Source organism: Pseudorasbora parva, chromosome 12 (genome assembly GCF_024679245.1).
Source record: "Pseudorasbora parva isolate DD20220531a chromosome 12, ASM2467924v1, whole genome shotgun sequence".
NCBI classification, from domain to species: Eukaryota; Metazoa; Chordata; class Actinopteri; order Cypriniformes; family Gobionidae; genus Pseudorasbora; species Pseudorasbora parva.
Window position 1 is genome coordinate 36,439,726 of NC_090183.1, and position 15,809 is coordinate 36,455,534.

Consider the following 15,809-nt stretch of genomic DNA (forward strand, 5'->3'; position numbering starts at 1 on the left):
TCCAAATGTCTCGTATAGGCGTATCGTGTTGATGATTATTGGTGTGGAGAAGTGTAAAACACTGCCGGTAGAACATCTAGTACTCTCGCGCTGAGAGGGCGGGCTCATTCCCCTTTAAGCCGCTAGGCACAGGTTGTATTCGCCGGTAAGACTCACCGAAGTTGCATGCGGACGGATATATGGTCAAACACATGAAAGGAACGGGCAACAAAAGGGAAATATTGTAAGTCTAGATTTCATGCTTGTTTTGATTCATTATCCATGGCATAGTCTAGCTTTTATCCTACTTAAGAAGACAGCTTTCTATGGTGACTTCTCTACAATAGAAAAAAGAAGCCTGTTTTCACATGGTGCTATGCTTTATCTCTCAAATCATGTACAATATTACCTGTGGCCTTATATTTTAATTAAAATGAATGAATAAATAATAATACTGGAAAGAAAAATCTAGCGATAATTTTATTTGCATATTGCTTTGTGTTTAGTAGCCTAGCCTGTAGTAGTTGCGTTTGAGATGTATGGATGATTGTACGAAACTGAGAGGACACGAAGTACCACTTTTCAATTCTGTTGCGAGGGAACTCATTGAATTTATATTATTTTATAATAGGTTATATATATAATTTATTTTGTATACACTTTTTTTGCTTAATATTTAACAGACTTTCTCATTAATCACTCACTTTCTCATCAAAGCCATAAAGACTTATGTTCATGTTTTATGATGTAAAAATGAGAGATATGGTTATGGTTTAAAAATGTTTTATGCCTTTATCTCTTTTTTATTACTTTGAGATGTGCTGAGGAGTCAGGTTTTCATATTTTTGTAAATTATGTCATTTCATGTCCCCTACTGACCGTTATATCACTGACAATATACAGCTCAGACCTTCTTCCTCAAGCATATTTCCATTTTGTTGGGGGCATAACCACATATTTAGGTCTGGAAGGATCAAATATGATGATTTAAGAATTAACCATTGTCCAGAATTAACCAATTAACCATCACTTATCGAATTACTTGGGGTTAGATTAATTTTCTTCATTGTATAATGTGGTCACACCCTTGATTTCTGTTTCAGAGATGTTTTTAAAAGTTGCAAAACCAACTATTCTCTACAGATAATTAAATTAGGATGTTTACGACAGTTTGCATGTCATCAGTACAGAAAGATTCTGGGAGTCTGACAAGGTGATTAACTAGGAATCTGTGTGAGTGCATGTTGTGCTTGACTGCGGACGGTATGTTCAAGGATGGAATGAGTCAACTGTCTCTAAAAGCTCATCTTTGTAACAGGAATGCCTGTTGCAATCTCCCCACTCTGCGGACATCTGAGACGGAGCTCCAATAAGAGCTTTGAAAAGTCACACCACCTTTAGTCGATCACTGGAGAGAAAGACTTAGGGGCAGTTGGCTGGAAAAGCACAAAGAGACAGCCAGAGACAAACACAGGTAGACAAACAGACAATGACAGATCAGTCAGTTGAGTTATTGTCAAATGAGTGGTCAGTGAATAAAACGCAGTGAAGGTTGAGAACAGTTTAGGTTAATAAATACAACAATTGTGAGGTACTACACAGTCTAAGGCTTTTTATGCAAGTGTACATCCTCTTTATGTTTTATGGCTGAGTTTTAAGTTAGATCTATTAGAGGAACTTCATAACATTTGTTTCAGAGAGATTTTTAGAAGCATTTGTATGTTAATTTTATGTCAAGTACAGTGAAAAGGCTTCCAGCGTTGTTTAATCAAATAGTATTTGTGAATCTTGTTGTCTTATTGCCTTCATCTTGGGTTTTTAGTCTAAATCATGCTCAAAAAATATGTTTCCACAGTAATGCTGTTAGAGCCAGGATGGTAGCAGACTATTTCTGTAGATGCGTCAAATGGCCTGGACTCTTAATTTTCTCTCTGCCATGTTCCTATTCCAAGACACAAACCCTAAACTCACATGCAGAAAGATGAATATTTGCATTAATGAATATATTATATTTTCAATGTAAATATACAGCTCTAGAAAAAAATAGAGACCATTTAACATTGATTTCTCAAGGTAGTCTCTAAATTTACCAGAGCTGGATGTTAGTTATTCAATGATTAGTTTGGCACAGATCAGTCTGATTTAAAATTAAGTCACTGAAATAATAGTCATGGACTTTCTGTTGTTGTGTTTTGTTAGGTGTGTGCTGCTATATCTGCTCTTTTGGAATCATATAGCTTTTTTTTAAACGTATACGTTTCTAGCGTTTTGTGTGTGTAGATACAAAAGGAAGGTCTTGGATTGAGAGACTTGAGTCATTGTAGTACCTCATCGCTTCAAGTAAAGTGGACCGGACTGAATGTTCCCTTTTCCGTTCTGTTTTCTTCCCGTGCCTTTTTACTAGGTTTACTGACATAAATCTCGCAAGACATCCTTCTCTAGAATCTGAATTTGTGCCAGGAACATAGAATAGAAGGAACATAGTGTTCCGCCGCACGTTCACAAGCTTTAGTGTACCCTCAAATAAAATACCTCAAAACTCTACACACACGTACTCACACACGTACTCACACACGTACACACACACACACACGCATGTACTCACACACGTACACACACACACGTACACACACACACACGTACACACACACACACACACACACACACACACACGTACACACACACACACACACACACACGCACACACACACACACACACACACACACACACACACACACACACACACACACACACACCTTTTGTCTAGGAAGAAAAACAAAACAATTAAGGCAATCTTGTGAAAAATGACAAAAACACTATATGTTTTTATATAATTTCGATTTTTTTTGGTTTGATATAAAAGGGAGAAAAAAATGGCAGCATCACAAAAGATGGATTGCAACATTTTTGTTTGAAAACATATCGACGAAATTAAATTAAACATTTGAGAGAGCAGTGCCTTATAATATTGTCTAAAGGCAAATATTGTAAGTTTTGTATTTGTTTTTGTTTTTTAGGGGAACACGGGAATGTATGAGTGGTGAGATGTCATCTTTAGAGGATATCTTTTCCACTAACCAGTGCCCAACTGCTGTCTTTACCTCCCAAGGCACAGATATCACTCCAAACGGTGACTGGGGAGTATGTAAGGTAATCCAGTCATTAGTAACTCTATATCACAGCTGTTAGTTTACAATTTCTGTAGTCATGAGCAATACAGTGGGGTCCAAATATCTGTGAGCACTAGTGAAAACAGATCCATTTGACACTTTTTTGTAACGTAATATACATTTTCCTTCATACATTATTTTATATTATATTAGTTAAATTGAAAAAATTAAAATTCGTGAAAAAAAGTATTAATTCTTTAACATTCTCTTTATTTACAGGTTTAAAGAAAAGTTTCAGTTTGGACATTTAGACCCCACTGTATGCTGAATGTAACATACATATTACACAAAATAGAATCTAGTAATATTGTTGTAATTTGTTGGTACATTTTACATCCATTTGTTGCTTGTGTTGTTGATTCATGGAGCATAGTGCTTTATTGAAGAAGACTACTGAGAGTCGATAAAAACCTGATTTGAATCTGCAAGTTTTTTTTTTTTTTTTTTTTTTTTTTTTAAGATTTAGAATGATCTGGTGTTGATTTAAAATAAAAATTAGGTAGTGTAAGGATGGACTGTTTACATTTTTTTTTCTTCCATACTTCTTTAAAGATTGTGAAACAGCATGGTGTGGAGGGGGAAAGGCCAATGATTGGGGACAGGGTGTATGTACACTACACAGGCAGACTCCTCAATGGGAAGAAGTTTGACTCCAGTCTAGACCGAAAGGAACCTTTTGTTTTCAATGTGGGAAAAGGTAATATATGTCATAGATTTATTTAACATATTTAATTCGTTTTTATTGAAACAATAATGTTTTGATAGATAGATAGATAGATAGATAGATAGATAGATAGATAGATAGATAGATAGACAGACAGACAGACAGACAGACAGACAGACAGACAGACAGACAGACAGACAGACAGATAGATAGATAGATAGATAGATAGATAGATAGATAGATAGATAGATAGATAGATAGATAGATAGATAGATAGATAGATAGATAGATAGATAGATAGATAGATAGATAGATAGATAGATAGATAGATAGATAGATAGATAGATAGATAGATGTATTTCTTATTCATTGATCATAATATTGGCCACTGTGTGCAGCATACAATTATTTGGCTCAACTGTACAGTTGTGGACAGTTGATAGATTTGCTTAACCTTAAATTAAACTGCCAACTCTTCTCAAATACACATTAATTGACATGTGAAGGCCACGTATGGTAACTCATTCTGAATCTGTGCTCTGCACTTAGTGTTAAAGGTTTTCCATGGTTAGTGCACACATTAGGAGTAGTGAGTAGTGAACACACACGCACTGCAAACCATGGACACACACTCCCGGAGCCGTGGGCAGCCATTTTTACAGTGGTCTCTAACACGACTGCCCCTTGCGGGTGGTAAATTGCTAGCTAGCAATAGTGCATTAATTGCTTTTTGACTAAAGCAACATATTCATATCATGTACCTGTCCACAATAAGCAGAACTCCACTCTTTTAAATATCAACATAAAAGAACATGAAACAAGTTCCATACAAAACAAGTTTTTGTTTTCAAGTTTCATGCAAAGCATTGTGGGACCTAGAATCCTCTGCCCAGTTCATTTTGAAGTAAAGTTGCAAATCAAATATAATTGCCGTGTTTTGTAATAGATTACATAATGTATTAAAAAAGAAAATCTAATCTAAATTTCTTATTTGTTTTTGAGTTGTACATTAACATTTTTATTACACTGACATGTCAATGATTCATTAGTGCACTATAATAAGTGTCTGTTAAATGAAACTGTCACGGAACCTGGCAATTTCATTCTACTTTTAAGAGCATGACTAAAATTCCTCTTTAATGACATTTGCGGTTTCATTTAATAAGGGGTGTAATTACTGGTGTTGTTTAGGCGTATGGTGCCTCCCTTATCTGCCGTTTCATTCGAAAAGATAAATGGCTATACAAAAAAAAAAAACACAAATTATTTGCTTTGTAAATGAGCCACAAACAAATTTTTTGTTCAGTATTTAAAATTAGAATACTGCACTATTCAGTTTTTTTCAGTATCTATGGATTATGAAGTTTAACTTAAGATATTTATTTATAATAATAACTAAAATATTTATGCATATAAATAAAGATATATATATATAAATCAAGTTATTTAAGTTACTTATATTTATCTTGTAGAGGCAAAACTTTTACAGTAGCATTAAATTCATGAGTACTGTCTGGTTGATTCACACAGGTCAGGTGATCAAGTCGTGGGATATTGGTGTGTGTTCCATGCAGAAAGGAGAGGTGTGTTTGATGCTCTGTAAGCCTGAATATGCGTATGGTTCAGCTGGCAGCCCACCAAAGGTTCCTCCCAATGCCACACTTGTGTTTGAGGTAGGAACATAAAGCCCTTAAAGTGTAACTTCACCAATTTTTCAACCCACTTTGTATAGTTACAATGTTGGTACACTTAAAAAAATGTTGTGTAAAATCAACAGTAACTTACTGGCAACAGATAGCCAGCAAGCTTCTGTATTTTATACCACAGTAGAATGTAAAGCGAATTACAGCAGATTTAAGCATACTGTAAAATAGTGCAGCAATATAATAATAATAAACTTTATTTTATAAAGCACCTTTAAAAGCAGCTTCTCAAAGCGCTGTACACCATATAAGCAATACAACTGATAAGAGTAAAGATGATATAAAACAAGAGAAAAAGAAGAGAAAGCCTTGCCACCCATAGTTTTTAAGCGTGTTTGAGGAACAACCAGGAAGTTTGATTGTGAGTGCAATCTGTGATTAGGAGTACAGGGATGTAACAGTTCTGTTAAATAATCTGGTGCCAGGACATGCAATGCTTTATATGCAAGTATCATCATTTTAAAATTAACTTGAAACCTGACTGGGAGCCAATGCAAGACTTCCAAAATTAGAATAATATGGTTGCATATCCTGGACCCTGGCGGCTGAATTTTGAACGTATTGGAGCTTGTTTAGTGTGAATTTAGAAACTGCAGCTAAAGGCTGTTACAGTAATCTAACTGAGAGACAACTAAATAATTGATCATCTTTCTGCTACAGATGGGTAAAAAAAGATGTTTTGACAGTACTCTGAACGAAAGAACCAAATGAAAGATTAGCACTGAAAATAACTCAGAGGTTCCTCACTTTACTTTGGGTTTCCAAAACAGAGCCATCAAAAGTCAAAGACAGATAACCAGCTTTGGAAATTTAATGTTGGGAACCAGTGAGCATCACTTCATTTTTACCACCGTTACCAATAATGTAGCATTAGAAAATCAGTGTCAGGACGCTCATCTGGTTTTGAATGTATATATATCTGCATATCGTCAGCAAAAAAATGATAATGGAGGCCGAGCGATCTCAAGAGATGGCCAACATAAATATTAAAAAGTAAAGAGCCCAAGGCTGACCCCTGAGGAACACCAGTGAAACAGAGCTATTCTCTGACCTATGGCCACCCATAGAAATGAACTGGGAACTGTCAGTTAAAAAGGATCTAAACCACTTTAAAACCGTCCTCGATACACCAAACACTCTTTCAAGACGCCGCGCAAGTAATAAACTCATCAACAGTATCAAAAGCGGCTCTTAGATAAAGAAGGATGAGAATGGATGAGGCAGAAGCCATCAACAAATCATACAATACAATTATACAGTTTTTTATTTCTTTTTTACTTTTATATACTCAATAACACAAGTTATTTCTTTACACCAACAGCTTTATTCTTTTAGATTTCAAGCTGAACTTCAATACAGATTGAACCATATTTCATCAACTAGCAATACAATTATAGCCATACCAGTAAAATTACAGTAACACATCGTGCCAGTGGAAAATAAGAGTTAAAGTACTTAATTACTAGCAGTATACAACAATAACCAGTGACTACATATCGTCTTAAAACAATTAAACTACATGCTGTAAAGAAAAACATCATCTTTATTGTGACAACTTTTCCCAACTGTCTCACGATGGTCTAGCTCTAGCTGGTCTGCCAGCGACGCTGCAGAAGGAAAATGCTAGTTAGCACGGCTTAAATGGGAAATGAGCACATGCTCTAATGTTCTTACAGATATTTATTAACTCAAATGTATTTATACCTGGCAAATAATATTCGTATAAAACAAATGAGGTGAAGACATGCATTTTGAAGTATATCTACCAATTTTACGTACTCCTAGGACTTTCATTTGCTCTTTGCTTCCTGCTTCTATGAAGCCCATCCCTCCGAAAAACACAATGGTCTTAGATTGGTTAGATGGCCAAATGTAGTTTCATGTATTTTTATTGGCTGAAGTGCTAAGCACAGGTTGCCGGAAACGCCACGCTCCTTACCAATACGTGCAGAAATCACATCTGCGGTGACTAGCAAGGGTTTATGATTTCACCAAGCCGGGAAGAAGCTTGTTGTAGTCCAACCAGCTGTTTTTGTAGGTAATAAACTGCCATAACTTTAAAAGACAATATCTCCGTTTGCATTGAACTTTCAGCGCTGTAACTTTGCAGATACTGTTTATGCTCAAGCGGCAACATTACATACTAACTAAAGTTAAAAAAGTGAAATCGCATGCAACCACCCCTTTAAACAGCAGTGTAGTAAAAGCAGAACACATAGAAAACTATCCTTTGCACTGGAAACTGTAATAACTCACTCTCACTGAATATACTCTTTAAATTCTTGCACCCTGGAAAAATATTTGAAATTGAAAACATTGTGACATGTTTACTAAGAAGTATATTCCTACTAACGCAAGGCAATATTTGACTCTGGCAAGTGTATCCATAGCAGACTGGTGGGAGTGGCCTTGGATGGCGACATGCCCAGTGCATTATGGGTGTTTAAGTTTTCCTACCTATTTGGCAAAAGGGAAGACAACGGTCTCTTTTCTCAATTTTCTCTAGTCAGGTAGAACTGATTTAAAATAGTTTTTTCTGCCAATCTACTGCGTAGGCAGTCAAGTTTTACTGAAAGCCCATTCTGCCAGCAGTGAAGTACACCTTTAAATAAACTTTGCATTCATGGATAAATTGTCAGGCCTGGATACTTATGGCTCTGTGGACATATAGAAAGTGTTTTATTTTTATTTTGTTTAATGTAACAAAAATTTTAATGTGGTATTTTTTTATTAAAATAATTTCAATTCTACAAATTGTTCTTCCCACAATCAGATTGAGTTGCTGAACTTCAGAGGGCAGGAGCTTACAGAAGATGGTGGGATCGTGAAGAGAATAAAGGTCAAAGGTGAAGGCTATAACAGTCCTAATGAAGGGGCCACAGTCCATGGTAAGTCTGAGAATTATGAATATTCATATTATGGTTGTAATTACTAGACAATGCTTTTGGATACAATATTAATTTACATTACAATGCTGTTTGGTTTCTGTGCCTCAGTACACTTGGAAGGGTGGTGTGGAGGTCGGTTATTTGAGTCTCGGGATGTCACTTTTGTTGTGGGTGAATCAGAAGACGTGGGTGTTCCTATAGGAGTGGACAGGGCCATGGAAAAAATCCAAAAAAGTGAATGCTGTTTATTATACCTAAAGCCCAAGTAAGATTTGTTATTCTGTTCAGATTTTTTTTATACGTACTGTATATACAATATAATATAATATAATATAATATAATATAATATAATATAATATAATATAATATAATATAATATAATATAAAACATTATTAGATTTAAATAGGGAAATGCTTAAGAGTATATTATTGGATATTGCAGTGATTATTATGTTTCTAGCATGTGCATCAATTTTTGCAAATCTTGTATTGACAATGTAAGAGTCAAGCATATCCCAAAGACTGCCAATAAAATTTAAGGTCTGGACATTGGGTGAAAATTATTCTTCATGCTCCCCCACAACCGTTCTTTCACAATTTGAGCCTGATGAATCTTGACATTGTCATCCTGGAATATAACCCTGATTTCTTAAATGTTGTATACATGGTTGTATAAGAAATGAAAAGCTACACACTCCATAAATTAGGGTTAGAAGAGACGTTGCCAAACATATAACATGCTAGAAACATAATAAGCACAGCAATAATGATTTAATCATTTACTCTTAAGCATTTGTCTATTTAAATCAAAATAGACACTTTTTGGGGGGGCCGGGCAGTTTATAAAATAGTATAATATAATGTAACATACTCTAACTATCACCATTTTACTCAATCTGTGTTATGCTTTCAGGTACGGTTATGGCAAAGAGGGTAAAAAAGAATATGACATCGGGTCAAATGCAGAACTACTATATGAAGTGACACTGAAGGACTTCGAAAAGGTGAGATTTCATTTTAGACCCAAAGTATTTATTAAAATCTTTCTGAATAGTCTCAAAGCTTAATAAATGGTAGCGTGATCATATATGGTAGCGCAGGGCCATAACAACCATAGACATTGAGGGGACAAGTTCCCCCAAATAATTAGAAATGTACTTGCTCTGCTGCACTTTATTACACAGCACTCTTTATGTTAAGATGACAAAAAGGTTTAAAAGTTACATTTTTAGTCTGGCCTGCCTCAGTGGTCTAAAAGCTGTTGTCAATGTTAAAATGATTGAGATGTCCAATTTAAAAAAAAGCAGGCGTTAATTTTACATTCTCTTTTGGGTCTTCACATAGACAAATGCATCAATCTATCGCTTAATTGCATTGCGGAGACTATATTCTTTCTTGTGAAATCACAAAACAAATATTAACACATGCTGTGTTTTTGATTTTAATATACAATCATTGAATATCATGAACATCTTTGATTTTAATGGGGAAAGAAAACTTGTATGAGGGCAAATTAGAACCCAGAACTCTCTATCTATGGGTGCGTCTCAATCAGCTCCCTAGTTCATTATACATCAAGCGTCTCAAATTTTTTTTTGTCAGGGCACAGATCAGGGAATCAGTAAATGGGCTGACTCCATGATCAGTGCCCTGACTACTAAACTAGGGAGCTGATTAAGACACACACATATGTATTTATTCACTGATGTGAAGAATCTCAGGACTAAAAATATATTTGATGCAAATTAATGCAAATATCATTTGCAAACAGTTCCAAAATGATTGATATAATGAATAAATAAAATAAATATAGTATTTCAAAAATATACAACAATTATATATTTAATCACCGTTTTATAGCATGGAATATAATAAACAGGATTAGTCAGGTTTAAAATGTAGCTTTCAAACACGTCTTCAAAAAAGGAGTGGAAAATCCCTCAATACAGTTACAGGAAAAGACAGAATAAAGAGCGTCCTCTATTGGTCATAGACAGAATTGACAGAAAACCTACATTGACATCCTCATGTTCCTCATGTTTCAGGCCAAAGAATGCTGGGAAATGGACCTTAAAGAGAAAATGGAACGTGCTGTTTTAGTCAAACAAAAAGGAACACAGTATTTCAAGGTTTGTCTACACTTTTGTCTTTGGTATACAGTTACTGGCCTATTCTTGCCCACTGAGTTGCTTTTTATTTTATTACAGACATGCATCCTGCATTTTGGTTTTATTTTTATAATACAAAATTGATAAAACTAATAATATAACTTTTTATTTAGGATTAATTTGAGCTCAAATGCTTTCTATGATCATCTTTTGTTCTTGTTTTGATGGCAGCAGTGAGGTAATTGACATGCTTCTTTATACTGTGCATTCAGGCTGGACGGTACAACCATGCTGTAGTTCAGTACCAGCAGATTGTAAACTGGTTAGAGATGGAGTGTGGTTTAGAAAAGGAGCAGCAACAAACCATCCAGACTCTCCTCTTAGTGGCCCATCTGAATCTCGCTTTGTGCTATCTGCGTTTGCGCGAATACTCTCAAACAGTGGAGAACTGCAACCAGGTAGAGTAAGATAGCAGTGCACAAACCATCATCTACATTATGCGTTTAAATTTTTCCTCTTACCGTTTCATACTGCTTTTCACTAATAGGTAATAGAGCTGGACCCAGAAAATGAGAAAGCTCTATATCGGAGAGGTGAAGCGCGTCTGTTGCGCAATGAATTCAGCATGGCCCTGGTGGACTTCAAGAAAGTTTTGCAAGTTAACTCCTTTAACCGCGCTGCCCGCAGCCAGATTGCAGTCTGTCAGCGCAAGATTCGTGAGCACCATGATCGTGACAAGAAGATATATGCAAACATGTTCCAGAGGTTTGCTGAACACGATGCTAAGGTATTGCACTGACCAGAAAGAAACTTTTATTCTTGACTAATTCTCTTATGTTGCCCTTTCATGAATGCAGCATTAAGAAGTGCTTGATTCTTTACTTGAATAAACAATGCCTTTGGTTGTACTCAACAAAGCTAACCTCATTCAAAACACTAATACCAAGAGGCTCAGACATAATCTTGAAATAAAGCTTATTGACATTTGACAAAGTATTAATCAAGTTAATACAATCAAATGTCATTTTTTGCGTTTAATTGAAGCAATATGAAAATTTTCTAAATTGAACATTTAGTTATTTATTCACCCTCGTGTCATATCAAACCTGGATGATTTTTCTTTCATATATGGAACACAAAATAATTTACAGCTCTAATAAAAAATAAATAAAAAGAAAGTGTCTTCCCCCTTGGAAGTTTGCTGAGCCTCCTGGTTGAGAACCACTGGTCTAAATGTAATTTTTGTAGTTTTTTTTAAATCTTATTGTAGTTTTATTATTATTTTGATCTATTTTTTTTAATTTCATGCAAATTTGATTTAATTTGTCATATATATAATTTATTTATTTATATAAAATGAAATGATGACAAATTAAATAAAATTCATCTCTCCATCTCTAACTTAAGCACACACACACACACACACACACACACACACACACACACACACACACACACACACACACACACACACACACACACACACACACACACACACACACACACACACACACACACACACACACACACACACACACACACACACACACACACACACACACACACACACACACACACACACACACACACAGCTATATATATATATATATATATACATTATATTATATTATACATTATATAATATAATTATATTATGCTACATTATACATATACTATACATTATATTATACTATACACACACACATATATATAGCAATATATATATATATATATATATATATATATATATATATATATATATATATATATATATATATTGCTATTTATATTGCTATTTAGGTTTAATGTTTCTTTCTTTTTTTTCTTTTCAGTTTGAGTTTTTTTGTTTCTAGTTAATAATTTTAGTGTGATAAAATAAATAAAAAATAAATAAATGTATCATTTATAAATGATATTAATATTTTGTTTGATTTCAGCTTTATTTCAATAAACAGAAAGGTTTTTAATAGTTTTAGATAATAACCCTGTTTAGCATATCTTAATTTTAAACGAGACAAACAAGAACCTGTAATGTATATGATGATTTTTGTCATTTTTGGAACAGTCCCTGATTACTGATATCAAGTAAATATTTTTTTCATAGCTTTTATAGAAAATACTTTAAGCATCTAAAAAATGTTGTCTGTGTTTGTAGGTGGGCCGAATAAAAAGGAAAAAAGAAGAGAGTGGAATTTCAGATCAGAATAAACAGGGACTAAAGAGACCATGTCTCAGTCAGGACGGCTCCTAAAACTCCAGATATTATTCAGGAGGCCCAAGTAAGGGGGTCAGGCTGTGGGGATGGCTGGTTTCGTCCTCGACTGCGTCATAAGAGAGGCAATGGGACATGGACGAGCCCTCTATACGCCTTGACCTCATCATCTCTCAGACTGAAAACCAATGCTGGGAAAGATTATAAGAATGGTTTAGGGATCTTGAGGAGCTGCAACCTTAATGACATTCCTACAAGAAAAGATAACAAACACCAAGAAAAACCAAAGCGCACAATTCTATGACCACCTGCAAACCTCTACGGTGCACGCCTCAGCTCTCAGAAAGGCATTCATCTGCTGCATTAATGCGAAAGCATATGGTTTGATATCACATTGCATTATCGACTTGAATACAACCTAGTACCTTACCATGTACTGTAACTGTGCAGTATTCAGTGTAATTGCATTGATTTTGTGCATAATCAGATTAGGAGTTTAAGTTTGCAGTGGTGGGGTGTGTACTGGAGGCTTGATGTTTTTTGTATTATATTTGTATAAGTGTGTATGACAATTAGATGCAAGTGACCATAGTGGATAGCTGGACCTAAAAGTGCAATCCTCCCTTTGGGGAAAACCTATTTTGTGACTCTGCCAGCTGTATTCTTTGAGGAGTAGTCACAGTAGGCCCACATTCACAAACACACTTTTGATACTTTAGAGAGACTGGTGCATGCTTCTTTACCGCATCCTGGGAATGTCCTAGATTTGGGACTATATTTTAAAATATTAACAGGTTAGTTTTAACCTGGAACCCGTTAGATATACTTGACTGAAGTTCAACAGCTATATTTTTGAGTTTGAAGCTCAAATGCTTTTTAGGTAAATCTTTTGACAAGATAGGAATATTTCAAATAACTGTTCTCTTAAAACCCACTTGTTTATTTGATCAAATACTAACTAGTGTGGTTTGCATGTTTTTCAGTATGTTCCCCATGTTTCAGACAGTTTTAATAATATTAATAGTAAACCATTTGTTAACTTTTTTCTGTTTACAGTTTAATGCATTACAGCAGGCCTGTCAATAAATATTCAAAGAAAACTGTTCAGCTGTCTCATGTTTTTGTAGACATTTACATTGTATGACTTTTGACCCACATTTACACACTCAGATGCAGAAGAGGCGAGTCTAATATGAACACGCTATTCAGAAATAATGGATGTTCACTGCCAAGTTAGGGGGTCACTTCTATTTTTAAAAAAGAAAAAATTATTGGTTTATTTAGCAAATTTATATAAATAAAAAACAATAAAGGTGAATATAAACATATTTTTCCACAAAATCACACAAAAGTTTCTTGAATATCAAATCAGCGTATTAAAATAATTTGTGAAGGATTATGCAACACTGAAGACTAGAGAACTACAGAAAAGTCAGCCTTGCCATCACAATTGACCATTTAAATATATATATAAAAAGCTGTTCTTTTAAATATTTTTGCTGTATTTATCAGCCTTTGTGAGAAACTAATTTCAAAAACACTAAAACCTCTAAAACTAAAAGCATTTTTAAAAAAAATGTGTAATTAAAGTGATTCACTCCACATATCAATTAGTTGAATTATATTATTATTAATAATATATACTGTAATTATATATATATATATATATATATATATATATATATATATATATATATATATATATATATATATATATATATATATAATTTTTTTCTTTTTTGAAGGATATTGGTTTACATATGCCCTTTTCGAGCAATCGAGGCTTATGTAATCATTTTCTAAGACACAAATAGCTTATTTAAAGTAAAATAAAGCAGTCAACGCTTATTTGCAGAGGATATGCTGGTTTCTGCCATGAAACACCTGCGATTCAGCAAATACCTGCTGATGCATTCACGACCTTGTTGACAAGTTTGCGTAAGTAAGGGTAGAACGCTGCCCTGTAGAGGGCGATATTGCTGGTTTTTGTAATAGAAATAAACTGCTGCAAAAAAAGTTCGGTGCCATGAAAAATATATTGAGCATAATGCCGCATAAATTTGATGAATTCGGAACCACATACTACATGTACTATTTTTGCCCCAGAAATGAATAAGATTAGATATAAAATATATATAGCTATTATGCAGTTTAGAGTTCAGCAGAAGTAGAGTAAAATTAGCTTGATAGTCAAAGTACAAAGTAGCCCAAAAGAGAAGATACATAGCCTACATGTATTCAAATACTTTACACCACTGCTGGAGAGACTATAGTGATATAGTGTCAACACATGGTCAATAGTTAAATGGCAAACATTTTCTGTATAATAAATAATTTGTATGTAGCCTACAATAGAAGAACATATACTTATTTCAAAACAACCACTTTAGCAAGAAATGTTCTGTTTATTTAATCACTTTTGCATTTCATTACGCCTATATTTTTCTGCTTTAGAACCCCAACTGTGCAAAAGTTCACAGTTCTCCTACAATTCACAAATTAATCTACATTGTAATTTGGCCCACTTTACAAATACAAAACAAAAAGGTATTCCCCCCTATTCCCTGGAACAGTGCAAATATTCTTTTTAATCCTCTGCCAAAATGTGGGTGGACTTTGTGTGTATTTGCAAATAGAGGCCTTTGGCCTTTAACCTAGTTGTACACTAAAAAAGGTCACCGACTTGTCGTTCTTGAGAATGATAAACGGTTTCAAACTAACTTTATAAATGCAACTTGATACCTCTATCATTCTATAAACCCCCTTAACCTTCAATTTTTTTTATTGTGAAATATAGATTTTTCGTTGTCTGTCATTACTTCAACTGCATACATACTAATGTACTCTAATAAATTACATTATTAATAAAAAAAATCACATTAAATACATCTCAGTAAAACAGCAGTACAGTAAATAAGTCTGTCATGCTTGAGGGCAATGTACGTCTAATGTTATTCTCTGACCATTTTAATCCTAAAATTCCTGCTGTCCACTTTCACCTAGTTAATATTTGCTTGAGTGATTCACAACAATCCTTAAAGCAAAAACAAGCTGCTGGGACCAACCCATTTCAACCAGCAATCA

The 15,809-nt window shown here is 34.4% G+C and overlaps 1 protein-coding gene across 1 annotated transcript; it reads left to right on the forward strand.

Annotated features, from left to right (window-relative positions):
• fkbp5 (FKBP prolyl isomerase 5) lies at positions 1 to 13,830 on the forward strand. The gene is made up of 11 exons (XM_067460135.1): positions 1 to 223; positions 2,998 to 3,130; positions 3,703 to 3,847; positions 5,345 to 5,487; positions 8,291 to 8,405; positions 8,514 to 8,670; positions 9,319 to 9,409; positions 10,451 to 10,534; positions 10,786 to 10,971; positions 11,061 to 11,300; positions 12,669 to 13,830. Exons 1-11 carry the CDS (start codon positions 180 to 182, stop codon positions 12,762 to 12,764), a joined length of 1,434 nt encoding a protein of 477 aa, XP_067316236.1. The 5' UTR covers positions 1 to 179; the 3' UTR covers positions 12,765 to 13,830.
• Positions 13,831 to 15,809: the final 1,979 nt, after the last annotated feature.